Genomic DNA, 20,011 nt, shown 5'->3' on the forward strand with positions numbered 1-20,011 from the left:
ATTGTTTTTGTGTCTCCTTCTTTCTGCTATTTCATTAAAAAAATCAATCAAATAGAATGGTTTCAGGGGGAAACGGATACATATATGTCGAGGTTTCTGTTGAAAATGTTGACTGACAAAAAGCTATATATTTTTTCCATGATGTTTAAGCCGAAAAATGTAATTCTCATTTTAAATTAACCCATGTCCATAATAAATTGCTAGGTTAGATTATAAGAAGCCCACACCATCCTGAGATTAAGCGCTACAGAAAATGAATGAATGTGGATATTTCCTTCCATCCCACTTTGTAAAAACAGTATTTCCCAGTCATGCATATTTTTCAAAATAGAGAGCAAGAAGAGGAAAAGGATCAGAATGTTCAATTTACTCTCATGGGACAAATTGTTGGTATACTGTTTGTTTTTAATGTTTTTGTAGGAAACATCTACAGTGATCACTGTAATAACAAACACGCTTGAAATTTGCCAAAAATTAATTGGCAAGCTAATACTTCGGAGACAAAAAAATACAACACTATACTGATTGTGAAAGACTGCTTTGTTATGCCCCGTGGCTAATTTGCTTTTTCTTGTACCGATTGCCTTGAATTCTCATCAAAATGTTCAGTAATTTAAACAAAGATCAATTCCAAATATTTGGTAAAAACATAATAATTCTAGTTTTCCACATTTTTATGAGCAGTAGAATTTTCCCAATGCACTACGTAATAAATATATATTGCAAGCAATCAAATAAATACTTTCACACTACAGCTGGTGCACTCTTACCTTGAAAATTCAATATTAACCATGGTAATCTCCATCACTCATTAAGAAAACAAAGCTCATTGTATCGTATTTTCTCATTCTCTGCCTTGAGGTCACTGAGTTAAAGTGAACATTAATGAATGTTAAAACAACAGTAGCAGATGGATGTATAGAGGAAAATATAAGTAAACCTATGGTATTAGGCAGGCATACGTGTTTTGAATTGCCTCCTAACCCGTGGTGAGTGAATAAAGCAGATGTCTGCTTGATCATTGTGCCACTTCAAAACCCCAGCAAAATCTTGGAAGTGGAAAATGTCATGGATTAGAATGGCTACAAAGTAGGAACTAATGTTTTTTTCTTGGTGTTCTTGTTGTTTGCTTTCATAATATCTTCTTAAAAGCCCGTGGAATTAAATGCTGTAACATAATGGCTTGAAATTAAAAGTTAACTCATCACACAAAGATACGCTTCATAAATGAAAGTGACCTATAAAATAACATATACTTATATATTTTGACGGCTACGAGTTAAGGGCAGGGGTATCACATTATAATAGATGATTCATTTTTGTCATGAGCAAGTTGGCATTGAGATTGAAAAAAAATATAGGTTATTGTGACCTTTCCTCTAGGGGTGCGATTTGGCTGGAAGAGAAGCACTGATTGTTCTTCTTACTGTGGCTATTATGTCATTTATACACCACATATTCAGACCTGATGACTGCTTTGCACCAAAAGCTTATGTGTGTGGAGGTGCATGCACGTGTATGTGCGTTTGTGATCGGGGTCGACGGGTTAAGTAATGTAAACATTAACGGTGAGTAAATTATAGCATTACACTTATTGTGTCCAGATTTATTCTTTATCATTGTTTGTTTTAGAACATTATAATGTTCATAAAGAACTTTATTAGCTAACATTATGGTGTCAAGATGCTTATAAATGAATGAATAAAGTTCTGGGAGCTAAAGAGTGAAGTTAAAGAAGCAGAAAGAGACAGACATTTTATGTCTTGAATAGTCTGTGTCATTTCCACTTGCCCTGAAATAGAAATTATATTGATATTTCATCGTGAGGATGTTGATATATGCTTGATTGCCCTTGAGGGACTCATCTTTAAATTAGAACGTGGAATAATCAAATACTATGAATTTTTATTCTTCTTAATCATCCAAAGGATGTGTGGAAGAGCTGAGCCTGGGTTGATTAAAGTGCGTCTGAAATTCATTGAATCTGGCTCAGAGCTCAAAGGAGAGGTTTAAATAGTAGTCCATTTAACAAAATGTTACGTCCTTAATGGGAAGGTAATAAGTTGGTCTTTATCTTTTATTGAAAAAGGTGTAGTCATCTCACAGCATGATCTATGCCTTTACCGAGAGCTACTTGGAGCCAAGGTAGTGGGCTAGAAATACTATGAGAGATGAAAGATTTGGTCATGGCTCCCATCCACCATTACATGCACTGTTACAGAGTACTACTGACAGTTGGCAGTAAATAAATTATTGACTCTGAAAATTACAGTTTTATTTCTTTTCAACACAAAATCTAAAGAAAACAGGATCAATGACAAGTCAAGTTCATTCACACCTCACAGATGTTCTCTTTGAGGCCAAGAGTGCCGTTAGTGGAATTGCATCTTAATGGACCGTAAAAATATGAAAAATGCAATTTCATACCCTGACCCAATATCCCACACACTAAAAACAAGTATTTTACTGGGTTGTAGACAACTATTATCACATTAGGATGATTTGTCACACTTACAAAATTACTCTGGCATTAATTACGGATCCTTGGTTTAATAAAAAAATATAGGTAACTGGCGACCAGGCGTAACCATTTTAGAGAATTTACCAGATTAGAGGAACTACTAGACATATGAAAGGTGCTCATTTATTTTCTGACTCCAAGGACAACTAATGCCACCACCATAGAAACAAAAAACAACATACATACAATTGCAATAAATATTGACAGTAAAAGGACTAGACCAAAGCCACTACCAAACAATGATATAGAATAGTAAAGTAAACTTAGAGATGCACGCTCAAACTTGCTGTCCGATACACCATGACAGCTCATGTGCCCGCCGTCTTTGTCAGCAGATGGCGGAGTCATGACGCACGCCCCCCAATTTAGTCATACAATATGTGCTTATGAATAGAGTGGTGTGGCATGTATACGTCTCTGGTAAACTCTGTGATCCAATAGTACATAGGTGGTCAGTGTTTCCACAAAGGACCGCAGTGGGTCTTGGTCTTTGTTCCAACCATTAAAGAGTTTAGCCAATAAGGTTTCTGCTGAAACAATTCAGTACTTGACAGCAGTCAATTCAGTTCAATTTAGGTTTGCATCCAGGGAATTAAAAAAAAGGAAATTAACAAAGTGTTACCATTAATAACATTATATTTGGCACTTCTATTTGGTCCCTGCTTTTCAATGATTAGAGATGTGTTATTTAAGTGTGTCGTGTTTTCTGTCCATATTCCCAAAGCTCATATGCAGGGTATTTGGCTTATATTCTGTCATTCGATGACTGGAGTAGGAACTCAACAAAACACATCAGTCTCCGTCTAATTAGCACCACAAATATATCCGTTTAAAACCTTGAACTAATCCTTTTCCAAAAGTGCATATTTTCTGTCCATACTTCCATAGACAAAGGTGATGCTCAAGGGTAATCTCTCAGGCTTTGCTGTTGTGGCATTTGATAGAAGGTTGATTTGACAGCTTTGTTCAGATGCCCTCGTGTGCTAAGTAACTGGTACACATCTTCCCTTCCTCCATGAAAAGGTCATTGCTTGGAATGCAAACACTTCAAACCATGCAAACAATTTGATGTGCCTTGTTGGCTATTCATTCTGCTTCTCATTCTGATGATTAGTATTTTTAAAGAGGTCAAGTCTAGATAAATGTAACTTGTTGTAGCTTTGAACACATCCCATTATTACTCTTAATTTCGATCGTGCTCTTTAAAACAAAACAAATACATCTGGCGGTGTAATAATATATTCTGACACGAATGGCTGTTAGAGCCACAGTAGCCATAAGTGTGTGGAAAATGTCAGGAGGGCTGTCGCTTCTAAAACAGTGTGATCTCCTTTTGTGTGTCAATCAGTTGTAAGAATATGAAGGAATTCGGCTGCAATGTACTGTAACACTGAAACGCCGAAATTCTTGCTAAGCAGCCAATCAGATTATCCCTTTCAGCTTTCATACCAGAGAGGAGCTCAAGGGAAGCTGTGGGGTCAGCTTTTTGTTCCAACAGATTCAGCACAGACAGTTTAACCTTCTGCTGAAACTAGCAGCACCTGACTACACTCGACTGATTACACTTGTAAGACACCAGAGCGGTGAAAAAATCTCCTCTTGATCGGCTGGAATGAAAACCTGCACCCACCGCCTTGTGCAATAGTTGCTCGACTCTGGTTTACAGTTGGAGACATATGAGCATTATTTGGTAACATAGGTCAAAAGTCTTTGCACAGTAACAACATTTTTAATTATAATTATTAAATTATTGCATCATTAAAATGTCATTGCATAGTTATTATAAATATTTACTGCCAGAGGAGCACCCCAATCTGTTTTTCACATAAAAAGCAGTAATTTGACTACATGAATCATCATGTTGTTTGTCTGTCATTATATGAATAAATATATAGTTATACATTTTCTGAACCGCTTATCCTTAATGCAGTTACCGATTAGCTTGGAATGGTTCAAATGTTAGAGTGATTTTTTTATGGATCAGATGATGTGAAGAGTAAGAATAGAAGTAAAAATTGTATGCAACTCTTGGCAACCACAACACCCACCCAAGGCCATGAAGTATATAACATGCAGAGTAATGTCATTTAGACCTTGGCAACCTTCTTGTGACCACTCAGGGGACTTTTTCGCCTCCAGAACGCCTCTATACTGTCAATTCTCAATGCCCTATGACTGTTATTTTCCTCTACTCTTTAGCAGATTTGTTGTTCTTTTCTTTCATTACTCCCCCTCATTCCCTTTTTCCACCTATTTCTTCCAACAACAACAAAAAAACACAGTTGTCCTTTTTACCCCCCGTGTAACACTATCAACCCTTCCTTCATCCTGCAACTTGGAGCATGCCTGGGTTTATGTGCCCATCATATGATTGAGCACCATGACACAAAGCAGTGCCATGATCCAGAAACCCCATTAACACTGGGATTTCACCCAGAGATTATTTAAGTGTGGCATGCCTGCCAGGCAGAGTTGTTCTCTGTAATCTCTACAGCCCAATGAATAGAGTATGACTTGGGGAGAAGGGATTTGGAGAAGTTTGAAGGCTGATTGGGTTCTAGAATGGATACAAAATGGGCTTTTAGGAATTTTCAATATTTCAGTTCCATATGGAGTTGGATTTAGGTCACGAGGCCATAACAAAATGTGTTAAAGGGAAGTTGAGGTTAAATCCCCGGCATTATCAGCCCTTTCTTGATTAGCTATGTATTCTTCTGAGGTTTGCAAAGTAATTTAATTTGAGGTAATTGTAGCAAGGATCCATAATTAAAATAATTCAAATGCATGCCATTTATAGAAGAAGAAAATTAAATGATAATAAGGCCACTGGCTGTTTTTGCTCGTGCCCCATACATGGCTTTCCTTTCATATCCATTCTTTTGTGAAACTTCTAAAATCATAATCCTTATTTTGTCACAGGATTGAATGTTGGATAAAAATAACAAACTTAAAACAAAGCCAACGATGAAACCTTTTATCTGACTACTTACTAAATATCGCTCTTTCTGGAACATGTATTTTTTTTCCGTACTGTTGTTTATTGTGACTGTTGGTGTTGTTTTCCCGTTTGTGTCTTTCAAAACACTAGCGTGTATATCATGGTGATAGCTTAGTGTGCCCTCACCACAGCATGGTCATCCTTTCACATAGGCAGAGGTCTTTGACCCAATCAGTGAGTCAGAGTGTCTGCTGATTTTTTGACATTGAGAAGGGCACAGACAAGGCTACTCATCAAACCCCAAATGATTGAAAGGATTGGAGGAGGAATGAGTTTGAACAGAGGGGCATTCCTATTTGCATGCTCTCCTTGCAGCACCAGCCATTGGAAAAAAAAGATTGTTTTTGACAATGGCAATAGTATAGTCAAAGAATGGGCAACCTGGTTTCCGACCCTCTTGTGATGCAATTACTTGTTCTCCCTGTGCCCGTGTAGGCTTTTTCCGGGTACTCCGGTTTCCTCCCACATCTCAAAAACATTTACGATAGGCTGGTTGAACACTCTAATTGTCCCCAGAGAAGAATGTGGGAATTGTTATTCATCTCATTGTTCCATGCATTCTCTGTTTAGATACAGGGATCCTAAATATGTCGATTGCAATCTACCATTGGTAGATTACATGACAATAATATGTGATCCAGTCTGTTGGTTTCCTTAGCTCGGCTATTATGAATTTGACTTCTCAGCAGCCAATAAGCTCAAAGGATGAAGCCACTCTTATTGGTGGTCCACCACGCTGGAGGCTGTGGTGGTTGCTAATTGGTGCTCTCATGCCTGTATCCCTTAAATGAGTGCTTATGAGTGAGTCATGCTTGTCATGCTGCAAAATATAATCCCTCGCACCTCAATATGAAACAGGTTTTTTTTTGTTTCTTTAATTTTAAAACCCTACAATACATTGAATCAACAAACAAAATGTGAATGGTGGAAAATTGAGGAATAAGTACATTGGCTCATGTAGTGATGTGAGCTATATCAACATACATGACTGCTGAACCTGCAAAAAATATAGATGTTGCGCCCTGAAAAAGTAGATATCTTCTGCAGCTACATTTTTGAGGACACTTGTTTTAGAATACCGAATTTTCACGACTATTCGGCGCATCGTATTTTTAGCCGCAGTGTCAATAACGGTTCCTATTTCTGTATTTTACAACACAAAGGACACAGTCAGGCATGGCATATATATTATTTATGGATGAATAATAATAGTATTGGTCCATATCTAAAGCACACTGGATTACTTTCATGTGCCCTTTATAGTCATGAAAATACGGCATTTTATTCTATGTTTCCTTTTGATTGGCCTCCTGTTTTTAACAATTTTTAGACATTACATTGAAAAAAGGTAACATTTCTTTTAATTGTATCATTAATCATTCACCCTGGGCTGATTATCCCCTCAAGTGCCGTGGCGCACCTGGATCCTATCTCTGCTGAATATGAGCAGGAGGTCAGGCACATCCTCCACTGTTTGCCAGTAATAAATCGTATCACACATCACACAAAAGATGAGTTTTCTACCTTTTTTTCCTCAAATTCAACCTGAATCAGTGGTCAGCCAATCAAAGGTCACAAGGAGACGGATAACCATTCACATTCACACAAAAATACCTAAGGGCAATTTATACTGTTCAAGTAGCTTACTCTGCTTGTTATTGGGATGTGTGAGGAAACCAGTGTGCCCAGTGGGAACATGCAAACTCCACACAGTAAAGACCAAACTGGGATCGATCCCACAACCCCAGAATGGTGAAGCTGTCGCGCCAACCACTCGGCATTCTCGAAATGTTGGCAGCAGCCTTGGAAAAATCTGTTCACATGGGAGGAAGCGTATCGCCAGTCTCATTAATGGGAATACAAAAATTCTGTCAATAAACTGCGCAAATCATCTCCACTCAATATTATAGTGTTCTTGGTAATTAAAAACCCATGTTCACGTGCCATGTAATTTCATCAGTTTTGGCTCATGTTGAGGGGAATGTTCCAAATAGAGGGAATGAAGTCTGCTTTCATCCGCATGTTGCATGTGTAGCAGTGAGAGTGCATGCTGGAAAGAGTAAGCACGGCAGGACTGGCAGGGGAGTGTCCTGATTGTAAGCACAGATGTAAGGATTTATGAGTCCTCAATACTGGCATTTACACAAGGCAGTGTAATAAAAATATTCTCATATTAGGCCCTTAGAGACACAACGAAAGCGCGTAATCCTAGAGATTAGTCAGATTGATTGTATTTTTATTTTCTGAAGAAGATTCAAAATAGCAACATAGTTACAATCTTCCATATGATTGACTCCTGAACTGTCTAGGGGTGTGCAGTGGCTCTAGCACAAAGTCAGATGGGATGGACGCCACCTGTGATACTGAAAAGGATAAGGGGGACCAAAGCAATACATGATTTAGAAAGGTATAATTTTTTCCATATTTTTTTTAATGCTATAACATGCATGAAATACATGCCAGTCAACCAATTTGTACCGTGATGTCCTTGGGCTCGTTCGTTTTATTGCTTATTATATTTATTATTCCAGCAGATGTCACCATTATTTATACAACCCAATTTTAGCGCTGCCGCTTTGGAAAATACAAAATAAAAATACGTAGGAACCTTGTCAGTAACACTTTAAACAACCTCGACAAGCACACAAGTTGTATCAGAGCCCATTTAATTTCCTTGGTTTTAGATTTCACCTACTGTAATTGCTTGACTTGGGAATCTATAAATCATTGTTCAGTAAGGTCATCTTGTAATTTCTTCCCTAATGTTGGCATTTATTTTCCTACCATGCTCTCCTATTTCACATTTAATCTCGCCAGGTCATTTGAAAGATTAATCGTGCCATCTTCAAAAACAACGAATTAGTTTCACACATTCTGGCATTAATTGTAACAACAACCACACCAATTAATATGGACACATGAGAAAAAAAACAGTTGCAGATAAAGCAATCACAGCGGTGCCCTTTACAAATCAGTCATATTAAATGTTGATGCTATGACGAGGATGTTTTTCCATTTGGAGAAGCAGATTTAACAGCCTATTAAAGTTAGTGATTTAGTTTTAAATTACAATAATTTTGTTGTGTTCTATTTTTTTCTCCATTATTGCACCCTAGGAAATCGGTAAATTATCAAATTAAGTCAATGTGTACATCTAGATGTCACCTTTAATTATTGTACTATAAAAAGCTATCAAGTGCATCTCTGCATGAAAACTATATATTTTTGAATAAGGTGAAAGGACACAACTTCCTATTATACTGATACATTAATGTTTTTAGGGATTTCGTGATGTGGATATTTTTTTTCTATACTGAAAGAATAGTAATTTGATTATCAAATGGTTTTGTAACCAGAAAATGTTTCTTTAATAGAGGCACCACTGTACTTAAATACAAGTTTTAGTAAGCAACTGACATCTGACAGTTTTCTAAAAAGCACAATACTGTAGGACAAGGTCTTAGATAAGTTACAATATAAACCCCCTTTCAATGGTTTTTTAGACACTTCACTATTTATTCAGGTGAAAAACCTTTGACCGCATGTATAGGTCATCTTAAGATGAGTCAATGAGCAAGTGAATTAGATTGGATTCACTAATATCCAAATGTATAATAATTGCCGACTGTCACATTTGAAGCACTCACAGTAGGTTTTCAGTGATGATTGGGCATTGGTGCAAAGAAATTATCCATTATATCCAGAGAACATTTATTTAATTTTTTTAATGTTTGAGGCACTCTCCATTAATTCAAAGCAGCCGACTGCAATTGCCCATGGTTTTATCTAACCCCTCCACCTCACATCTCTCTTCTAAAGTTAAAAAACCCAAAAAACATATGGATAGAAATCAACCTATAATTTTAAATATAAATGTATATTTTAATTATCATCACATTTATCTTCCACTCTTCCTTTTAGAATCTTGTACCCAATTCTAGCAACTGTCATCCATTACTTATGTTATCTATTTTAAAAGCTGATGGGTATCTGCTTTCCTCTGGTCGACACATTTACTTATAGAAAAGAACTGTGAGTTCATGTTAAGATGTGACAAAAATAGACAATACATTTTCTTAGTAGTACATGTTTACTAATTTTATGTTTAATAATAGTATGCAGTTCACCTCTTTACCTTACATATGCTGGCACATGTAAACCGTAGATTAATGGGCGACTCAAAGTTGTATTTTAGTATGAATGTGGGCAAGACAATTTTGTTTGTACTTCCTCTGTGGCAGACTGATAAACTCGTTTCAAAAGTTTCCAGCTCATAATTTATGTGAAGATGAACAGGAAATTCCATCACATTTGAAGTTTTATTAACACTGATATTGGCAGGATGTTTAAAGACTCATCTTTGTTCGAACCTTAAACCTAGAAATGTGTTCAGACATTTCCATCCCTGTTTCTTACCTCAGTGTAGTTCTTTGGCACTTTCCTTGGTGCGCACAAAACCAAGCATGGCAACGATATTGTTACACCCCAACATGATAAAACTGTCTATCTGGCACCAGTAGTGAACTGTTATATATTCATTACAGTCATTCTCCTCATTTAAAAGGGCAAAAATATATCTGAAACAGAGTTAGATGCTGAACAGCAACAGATAAAAGATGAAATTGCTAATAATTCAATTCAGCTTTTCATATGGATACGTATACCACCAATAGTATACCAAAAAGATGGAAAAAATATTTCGATAATGGTTGCAATACCATAAGTCTTAACTGCGAATCATTTTGTTCACAGAGTATAATGAGCATAATGAGCAGCAGTAAAGGTTAGATTCGTATAGAAAGACCTTTGTGTTAACGCTGCCGTAAATTTGGCATGGCATGTTGCACATTCTAAAGCCAGTCATTAGTGTCTGACCTAAGAAATATCAAAGTTTCTTCACAAAATTACAGATGGGAGTTTGAACTGTAGAAGTTAGAGTACCATATCCAGTGCAAACATCATTATTTTTTAATAAGGAAACACATAAATACAGGAGATAGAGCTTGGGAAGGCATGTCAATACCAGGAGTTGAAGTACGTCTGTCAATTGTCACCCATAATACAGTGTGTATTTTGTCAATTATAGTCAAGATATAGGGGTTCCAGAATACAAGTGATTAGCGCATCGGCCTCGCAAATAACTGGGATAGAAACCAGCACCACGACCCTTGTGAGGATAAGCGGTTCAGAAAATATAGGCAAGATTTATTGTGAGATTCCTTTTGCCTACAATTTTCTGATTTTAAGCTACACAAAGTATTGACAGTTCTACATTTTCCGTTTGATGCATTCAAACGTTAATCTGATTTACGATATACATACATATATATATATATATATATATATATATATATATATATATATATATATATATATATATATATATATATATTGTAAAGGTGAAATAGGACAAAATAATTGGATGATAGAGTTGAAGTGTTATCTATGTGGTTTCTGATTTAATTGCAATCGCTATGGTGAAGCAAACCAATCTGCAAACGAACACATTTCAAAATAGTGGTAGTTTGACATCACCATATTATGCAAATATCTTCCTACTTTGCGCTAGAGCCATTAATAAAAACAATTGCCCACTGAGACACCCACTCACAGACTCATTAATTTACATTTTAACATTGAATAGTAATATTTGATCCGATGAGCCATACATTAATGAAAACCCATTATTTTTCAGAGGCAAGCAAAAATGACCAACATAAATAGTTTGCTATAAGTTGGTTATTTCTCACATCGCAAAAGGTTATTTGGACAGTCTGAATTCTCGATAATCAGTATGGAGGATAAATCAATTATTGAATTTCCTCCCATTTTCAATGAATATTTTCCGGCATTTGTAATCATGTGGTGGATTAACTCATGATGAATTGCATTAATATAAAAATAGTATCAAACATTTATTTGATATATTTAGATTTAAATACACCTGATAGCAGGAGTGACCCATTGTGTATAATTTACATAATTCAAATTTAAGGCACATAGGGAACAAGAGTTGAGCAACTTCACAATAGTAGATTAAACCATCATTCATTCCTTTTCAACACTGCTTATCCTTGTCAGGATGCTGGACCAGTTCCCACCTGATTTTGGGCACAAGGCAAACTACACCTTTGACTTGTCTTCTGCCGGGTGTCCAACACACAGAGACAGACAACCATTCTCACTCACAATTAGACCGCCACCGATTGGGAATCGATCTTGCGCTGCCCATACTAAAGGCAGGCAAAAGAATCACTGCACCATTGGGTGACTAATTGGGTTTTTTTTTCCCAATTACAATGGAAAAGGGGCAGCAAACTGAAAGAGTGTTTAGCATGTCCCTCTCACAGTTCTGAGATCAAGGCAAGCACCAAAATTCAGTTATGTTTGTTGACAGAAATGTAAGCTATATGGGCTGAATTTTTTTCCTGTTTTGTTATTTACTCCATTGTTGCAGCCTTTTTTTGTACAGGAGTGGAATCAGGTACTTTCTTTTTTTGCAATTACTGATTGTTCAGTTACATTGTTCACAGTTGACAAACATGTAAAAATAATTCAATGGGTAATAGGCTTTGAAGGTTTTTTTTGTTTGTTTTTTAAGTCACTTTGTGCTTTTAGTTCCCTTTCCAACCTTCACTCACTGCTTTCCAACACATATATAGATAGTATATATGTCTGATCATCCCCCAGTACCCTTCTCAAGTATTTCTTTCCATGTTAGTCCCAATTGCTCTTCATCTCTGCTCAGAAAGAAGCCGCTTCCCACCCTCAAAGGAAATAGCGACTAGAAAGGATCCATCAGCTGGACTAGTATTCTCCAGAGGATACAGTCGGCGTGTTGCTATGTTATGTTCGCTATAATATTTATCCAACCTGAAGTTGCTTTTACCGTAGATCACAGGTTTTATTTGGAAATTTGCTGCAAAGCATCCTGAATCCACATAACGTGTACAACGTGTACCATGCTATGTTGCCATTATTTTTTGTATATATTTTTATAAGCTCACTTTGAAATTGAGGCAATGTTCATGATGGTATGATATGGCTGGCTTTCTACATTCATGCGTTGGTGGTACATATACGATAATATGTATTGTTTTGTGATAGCAGATGAAAAGATCAAAAATAAAACCTAGGGCAGAATTAAGGAGGGGAATATACCTTGCGGATATTTGAACAGCATCTGGAGACAGCAGTCTGCCACCAAAACATAGCTTAATTCATTTCCAAATAACAACATCTGGGCATCCTTCACAGCATGGAAAAATAAACAAGCCCTGTGGACACTAGATCTTGTGCACTCAAATACATAAACTCCCTCTCCTCCTGCTATTGTAAAGGCTGCAGGTTGTTGGTGTAGGCCTGTAACATCAGTACTAAAAGAGTGCATCCAATTAATTACCCAAACACCATCTCATTAGCAATAGCCAACAGACAAAAACAAGAATACACTTTGAAACAACCCTTTTTTCTCTTCTATAACCTTGGTGTTACTGAGTGGGCGGGTCATGGGAGATTATCTGAATGTTGTTCAGTAAGAGTGTCCATCTTTAAACAACTGCATTGCTCTTGGTGAATGTTTATTAGTCTATTTCTGCTTAATTTATCAGTATTACCCAAAGTGCACCCTTACAACTTTATATCAGGAAGAAATCTAATGTTTTTCTTTGTCTTTGTTATCCATCCATCTGTTTGGACATCTGCAGTGTTTGCACAGTGCTGTAAGCAAAAGTCAGAGCCTTCTGACACAGTTCTGGATTCCTTACATTCCTCAACACCTGTGTCTCGGTGTTATTTTAATGTTTGAAAAAAAGGGACCACTGGCCTAAAAAAGTGTGTCAGTACACATTCATACCTTGAAATATATGCTTAATGTGTTCTGGGACTGAGCTCTTATGTCGATTTACTCATATCTAATATCAATGTTTCCCATGAAAATGACCGAAATACATATTAATTTGTTCCCACTATCTGAGAAAAACACCAAAAACAGGATATTACAATAGAAAAACATTTTTATTGGTTGTAATTCACCATCTACTAACAGAGTAACACATTATTATACTATTGGTTATCTCTCTCATCTCATTTTGTAGACCGCTTAATCTACACTGGGGTCGCGGGGGTGCTGGAGCCTTATTTCGGGCCCGAGGCGGGGGGCACATTGAATTGTCAATCGCAGGGCAAAGGGAGACAAACAACCATTTACGCCCACACTCACCCAGGGGCAATTTAGAGTGTCCAGCCAGCCTACCATGCATGTCTTTGGAATGTGGGAGGAAACTGGAGTAGCCGGAGAAAACCCACGCAGGTCCAAGAACATGCAAACTCCACACAGGTGGACTGACCTGGTTTTCAACACATTTCCCCCAGTGTGAGGTCTGACTTTCTAACGACTCGGCCGCAGGGCAGCCCCACCTAAGACTGTTCAATCAGCAAAAACAATGTGTATCCACGTATAATTGATAGGAATTTTTGATTTATATCATCAGCGTTCATCATATAATTAAAATATTTTGCATATAAGCCTCTTGTTTAAATTGATCAAATACAAATTCTATATCATTTCTACAATCAATTCTATATTCTGGCATGTGATTGAATATTTTTCTATCAATACATAAAGTGAAAATAACATACAGTTATGCAAACACCTAGATTCAGTATCATTTATCCTCTGGGTGAAGTGGTAGACAGCAAAGACATCATTATTACGCTCTGCACAATGAGCATTCTCTAAGTGTTCCTGCTCAACACTGAACACCATGTACATACACATGCTTCTTTCCCCTCCCATTTCTCTTCCCTAATGGGTCCCCTGATGTTTACTCACTTGTCTACCACCTCATTTAAGGAATTCATCTTGCTATCTCATGGGTGCTGTTGATTACTGCTTTCTCTGTTTATTCATGCAACAATGATAATTTGTGTCTGGCTGGGAATTTTTGTGTGGCAGTTGGGCTTTCTTATTAGTGTGATGTTCCCATGCAGTAGAGTAAGTGATTGTCTACATTTTCTTACCGCTACGTGCTATAAAATTGATTAAATAACAAACTGCAACAGAATGAATTTCCTGAATACGGGATGGATAAAGTTTAATCTAATCTAGTCTAACAGCCACAATTTGATGTTAAGTCCTTAGAGATCAGTTTGTCAGATGTATAGATGTTTTTCTCAAAGACTCGAGATACAATTCCTTCAAATTATTTACAGCTGACTGACCAACAAAAACAATCTATTCGATATAATCCTCATCTGCCTTCCATGACATGCACTCATGCTATCCATGACGTAGATAGCAGGAATGACAGGACAAGACTAGAAAAAGAAAGTCAAGCAATTCAAGCAGAAATGCTGAAAAGATTCACAATGTTACATAATGAACAACAACAAAAATAACCGAGAAACAACTGAACAGTCGGACTTCCTTTGTCTATGTGTTTAATTAGGACATGTGCCAGCCTCATCAGCATTTTAAAACCTTTTTTTCCACATTTTTCTGGGTGTTGATCCTTTTGACTGCCGTGTATAATTTAGTCAATAAATTCTCATTTTGTACATCTCTGCCAAAATCAAAATACCAAAATCTGAGATCATTATAGAAAATTTCAAGGAACCCACTAAAAACATTACACTAACCTGTTTTTATTTTCTTCATCCCTCAGATGGCCCCCTTGGAACACGTGGCCTGATGGAGGCCTCGGAGATGTGCACACAGGAATGCCTTGTTCTTGGACATTCAGACAACTGCTGGATGCCCCCAACTTTGGCATCGTACCAGCAGCACAAGTCCCCTGTATCCAGTTTTGTATCTCAGAGGGAGTGGGGTCCCAAGGATAAACTTCTCAATGGGCATACTTTGAATAGAACCTGGAAAAAGGAGAACGGGCAATCAGAGCATTTCGGTGACAGGAAGCAATTTGGGAGTGAAGAGGGACACTTTACAAGCACCGGTATGGCTGATATTCCGTTGGTAAGTTTAAAGTCCTGCCAGTCAGCTTCATGCCCAGACAACACCAAGGACCAGCAGCTTTAAAATGGACTATTCACATGTGTCGGACGGAACAAGAAGCATAAGCAAAACAACGTACCCGAGCTATTCTTGTTTTAGCTGATTTCTTCTTTTCGTAATCTACGGTATTAACACCTGAGCTGATTTTTTTCCCCCTGGATTGTGGTATAAACATTTACAATATATGACACCAAGCTAAAGTGCTTATGCAGTGTTCCCTCCAATTCAACAATACTGAGGATGTATCACTTACTTTTAGTCAACCATCGTGGATTGATATAGTGCATATGGTATATTCTCCACCATTGATTTTCTTAGGGAAGGCAACTAATGTAGAGAAAACAAAGACATTATTTCACAGGGAGAAAAAAAAACATTCTTGGCATAGAAAAATATTTGTGATGTGGTTGGTATTTGAGGCGTGCTTAAATATATGATTTTTCACAAACTAATTGGAATTACATTTCAAAAGATAATGTTCTTTGAACACTGTACGTGAACACTTGTTATTGCCTTCACGTCATTGTATGTTTGTAAATAACTCTTATTAACCCCTCTCATACATTTGTTATCACCACAGTGATTTGGAGAGGTCACTGCTGTAATCACTGCTGTGGTAACCAGAATTTGGATTTTTAGCTGATCTGTAACCTGTCTGACGTTTTTTTTCTTGCTTTTTTTTTAAAGATATATAAGTTAAAGTTTCAAACTATGCTATTTGCATATTATTCTTAATGTTACCCATATACCACATATTATTGAAGCACTAGAAAATCACAAATAATCTTTTTAAAAAAAATGTATGAAGGATGTCACTAATATGTGCATTAATAATAAAGGCAAAACACTATGGAGACTCTGTAAATTGATTCTGAAAGTGTTTGAGAGATTGGATAGCAATATATTTGTAAATGACTAAATGTTTTATCAAATGTTTGACATATTGCTGTATAGATTTGATTCAAATTGTGATTCAGCCCAGTACAATCCTGCAGTCGTATTTGGAATTTGTTGATGTATGTACAGTATCCATATTATTTCCACATGAATTACTTCACACTTGTCCAAAAAAAAGACAAAAAAAATGTTAAAATAATATTACCGTTACTGTGCCTTCTTAATTTTATTAAAAGAAAAAAAATCAATTCAATAATAGGGAGATGCTGCCCATGTCAATTCTGTTATTCAAGTAAATGCTTTATGCATTGACTTTTTTCCAAAATTATGAGAGATAATTACACACATTGAAAACTAATGTTACAGGTTTATTGAAAATATATAAAGGCATGTGAAGAGAAAGTGCACACATATTTCCACTGTCTGAAAAGGTTTGTTTTTCTTCCACCGCATGGATGGCAATATACACAATGGAAGAGCATGCTTAACAATATAGCTTTTGAGCTTTTGAAATTAACTTCATTTAGTGTGTTTCTTTTTGTAAAGTTTATTTGTGCATATTATATTTTGTTTTTGCAGCATATTCATATTTATGTCACAATATAAAGAAGTTAAGTAGGATGGAGTGTTATATGCTTATTGCAGTATGTGCCACTTGTCAGGGTGTTTGACATTACCAATATTGAAACAGTTAACCCTTGTAACTCTATACAGGTAAACAGCTACCGCAATAAATGTTTAAAATATGTGTATGCATATTTGTGTAAATTTGTACCTCCACCATATTTTAGAGACTTCTACATTGGGCTAATTATCTGCTATTAATTTGAGACAAAACTCTGGAAAAATACACACATATATTGTGTGATATTTTTAAGGGTTTATAATCAAACTTATCCATCCATATTCTGATCTTAAAAAAAATGAACACCACAATGCATTATTTCTTTACATCTTAGACAAAGTAATGATAAAAAGATTCCTAATAGGACAATTCCCCCGAAATGACATAATTTATATAATCGCATTTCTAATGGAAACCACACCATGCAATTCAATAAAATGTTAGATGGGTTAATAAAATGTTGGTGCCTTGCTTTGGTTTTTTTATGTAGTTTGTTATGCTACTTGCAGGGTATGCGTGTCTGCATGCGTGTATGCGCGCTGGAACAGCTTGGTGTTTTTCAAATTTGCAAAACCTGAAATAGAATTCTAAGAATGTAAAAAAACATCCATTACAAAAATAAATAAATGGACACAAATGGATAAAATGCTTGTAAACTGTTCTTTCATAAACCAAACTACCGCCAGAACACTGGCACTGGAATAATCAAAATGGAAAACAAAAGAATCGCATAGAAACAAAGGAAAACACAATGATTAAATCACAAAGCTGTATGGTAAAAATAACTGCATATTTCCAGGACAATATGTCACTCCAGAGTATAAGGCTTAATAATAATACTAGAAATGTCATGACAAAGGAAAAAAAAATTAGTTGCACCACATACATGTTTGGTCAGGGTTTGTATGTTTTCCATTATTTATTTTTGCCAAATAAAATTGGTGATAGAACGTGTGTGTGTGTATGTGTGCTTGTGTTTATGTGTGTGTGTGTATGTTTAAATGTTTCAATATTGCCAAGATAATTTCGAGTTATATTGTAAGTACATCATCTCTTAAGTAATTCAGTATGTGTATGTGAAGCACAAATTATTTATCTTTCACATTGGTGTTTATGCAATATTGCTCTTCCACGTGTTAATTTATTCATATGCATCTTCATTCATTTTCCGTACTGCTTATCCTCACAGGGGCACCGAGGTAGTAGAGCCATTCCTACCCAACAATGGGCAACAGGTGGGGGATACTACTGAAACTTTATTCATGAATACTGCGACAAGATTCTGTCATTTAATTAGTGAGCAAAAATCTGTGATAGTGGGACTTTAATAAAGATAAGACAAAATAACATATACTTGTTTGCCGTTATGTTTTGTGTTGGGCTATGAATTGTCTCAACTGACAAAAAATATTTTGTCTAGGCCTTTAACATTGAACAAATAGCCGAGGCAAAACCATGAAAACAAGCATAGAACTGGAAGGAGATTGTTGAAAAACATCCCCTTCATGTGGAATTTCTTGTGGAGAGGTGAAATCAAAACATTTGCATCTGAGCATTAAAACCAACCTTGCTGGACATTGTGAGAGACAAAACAGAGGATAATACATTGCTTCTAAAATTCAACACGATTGTATTCATTGGATAAATCCCAGAGCTATGTTTTCATGATAAATATGCCCTCTATGAGGAGAGGCTCCATAAATGAAACATGAAGGTCAGTAGGGAAAATGATGAGAGAACAGAAACTGTCATGCAAAACCCACAGAAATAACAATGACAGATTAGCAGTGTGTCACAAAACATTGCACCTTCTTTTGCTATGACCTTATGTCACTCTTCTGAATCATCAGAGTTATTACATTGCCAGAGGGCAACGTTATATAGTGTAGGTCAAATTTCTGGAATGAATACTTCTGAATACATTTCAGAGACGACGAGAGTCACTTGCAAATCATACTTAACTTCATGACGTGTGTACTGAAATAGTAAACAGACCCCCTGGTTAATGTGTAAATTCATATTGATAGATGACTTGACTTTGACATTTAAATTAGGCTTAATCAACTATTCCAAATAATTCTGCTCATGATGTCTGTTTTGGCTGTTGACACTTCCTTATCTCGCATTGAGTTTTCAGGTTGAACACCCAAGATGAGACCTTGATCAAGTGCATCCCCGTGGAAATAATCTAATTTGGAAAAAGGAATACAGGCAAAACAGAATTTAACTTTTATGATGTGGATACAGACATCAATAAAAGCTACATTTAAGGATGAAACTTTCAAATAGCCCAATCTACAATGTGAAACATTTTCATCTGCTTCCAAGTCAGGGAAAAATTAGTGCTGTAACTTTTAAAATCAAACTGCTGCATACTGTATGCTTTATTTAGATTTCATTGACATTGTCGGGGCTAGTTAGAGATGGTAGACAACCTGTATTCTGGGTCTTGGCTGTAATTTTCCTAAACTCGAACCACAAATAATGATATTGCGGGGGCATGTTAAATCTAAAAAGGTACTTCAAACACTTGGGTTCATTTGGGAGCATGTTTTTTTCTCTGTTTAGTTGTATTAAATTAGAGTCAACATTATCATGTATTTTCACATACATTTTATAATAAAAAATAATGTTTTATTTTATAATTAACTTCATTTACCTTTTATTTTAAGAATAAATCAAACTTTTTTATTTATTATTTAATTTCCACCTTTAACACAGAATTGGAGCAATAATAAACATAACATAAATGTGTTAGGTTTTCAGATTATTCTATTTAATCTAAGGTCTATTGAGCATATCAGAGAATGGAATGATATAATCCATTTCCATTAAAAATGTTAAGAAAAAGACTGGAGCTGAACATTACCAGATATAAGAGCATTTGGTAATTCACATGCTAATGACTGGACAAGGAATTTCAGTGACCTCCTTACTGACATTAGATTTGGAGAAGAT

The 20,011-nt window shown here is 36.1% G+C and overlaps 1 protein-coding gene across 4 annotated transcripts in view; it reads left to right on the plus strand.

Moving 5' to 3' along the window:
* pcdh9 (protocadherin 9) overlaps positions 1-17,176 on the plus strand; it is a 117,746-nt gene extending 100,570 nt beyond the window's left edge. For all 4 annotated transcript variants that reach the window (XM_077712773.1, XM_077712776.1, XM_077712774.1 and 1 more), the window contains one exon: positions 15,185-17,176. In XM_077712773.1, coding sequence (XP_077568899.1) covers positions 15,185-15,555 — 371 coding nt within the window. In that variant the 3' untranslated portion in view covers positions 15,556-17,176. The remainder of the gene's footprint in view (positions 1-15,184) is intronic.
* Positions 17,177-20,011: the final 2,835 nt, after the last annotated feature.

Source organism: Stigmatopora nigra, chromosome 3, assembly GCF_051989575.1.
Source record: "Stigmatopora nigra isolate UIUO_SnigA chromosome 3, RoL_Snig_1.1, whole genome shotgun sequence".
NCBI lineage: Eukaryota > Metazoa > Chordata > Actinopteri > Syngnathiformes > Syngnathidae > Stigmatopora > Stigmatopora nigra.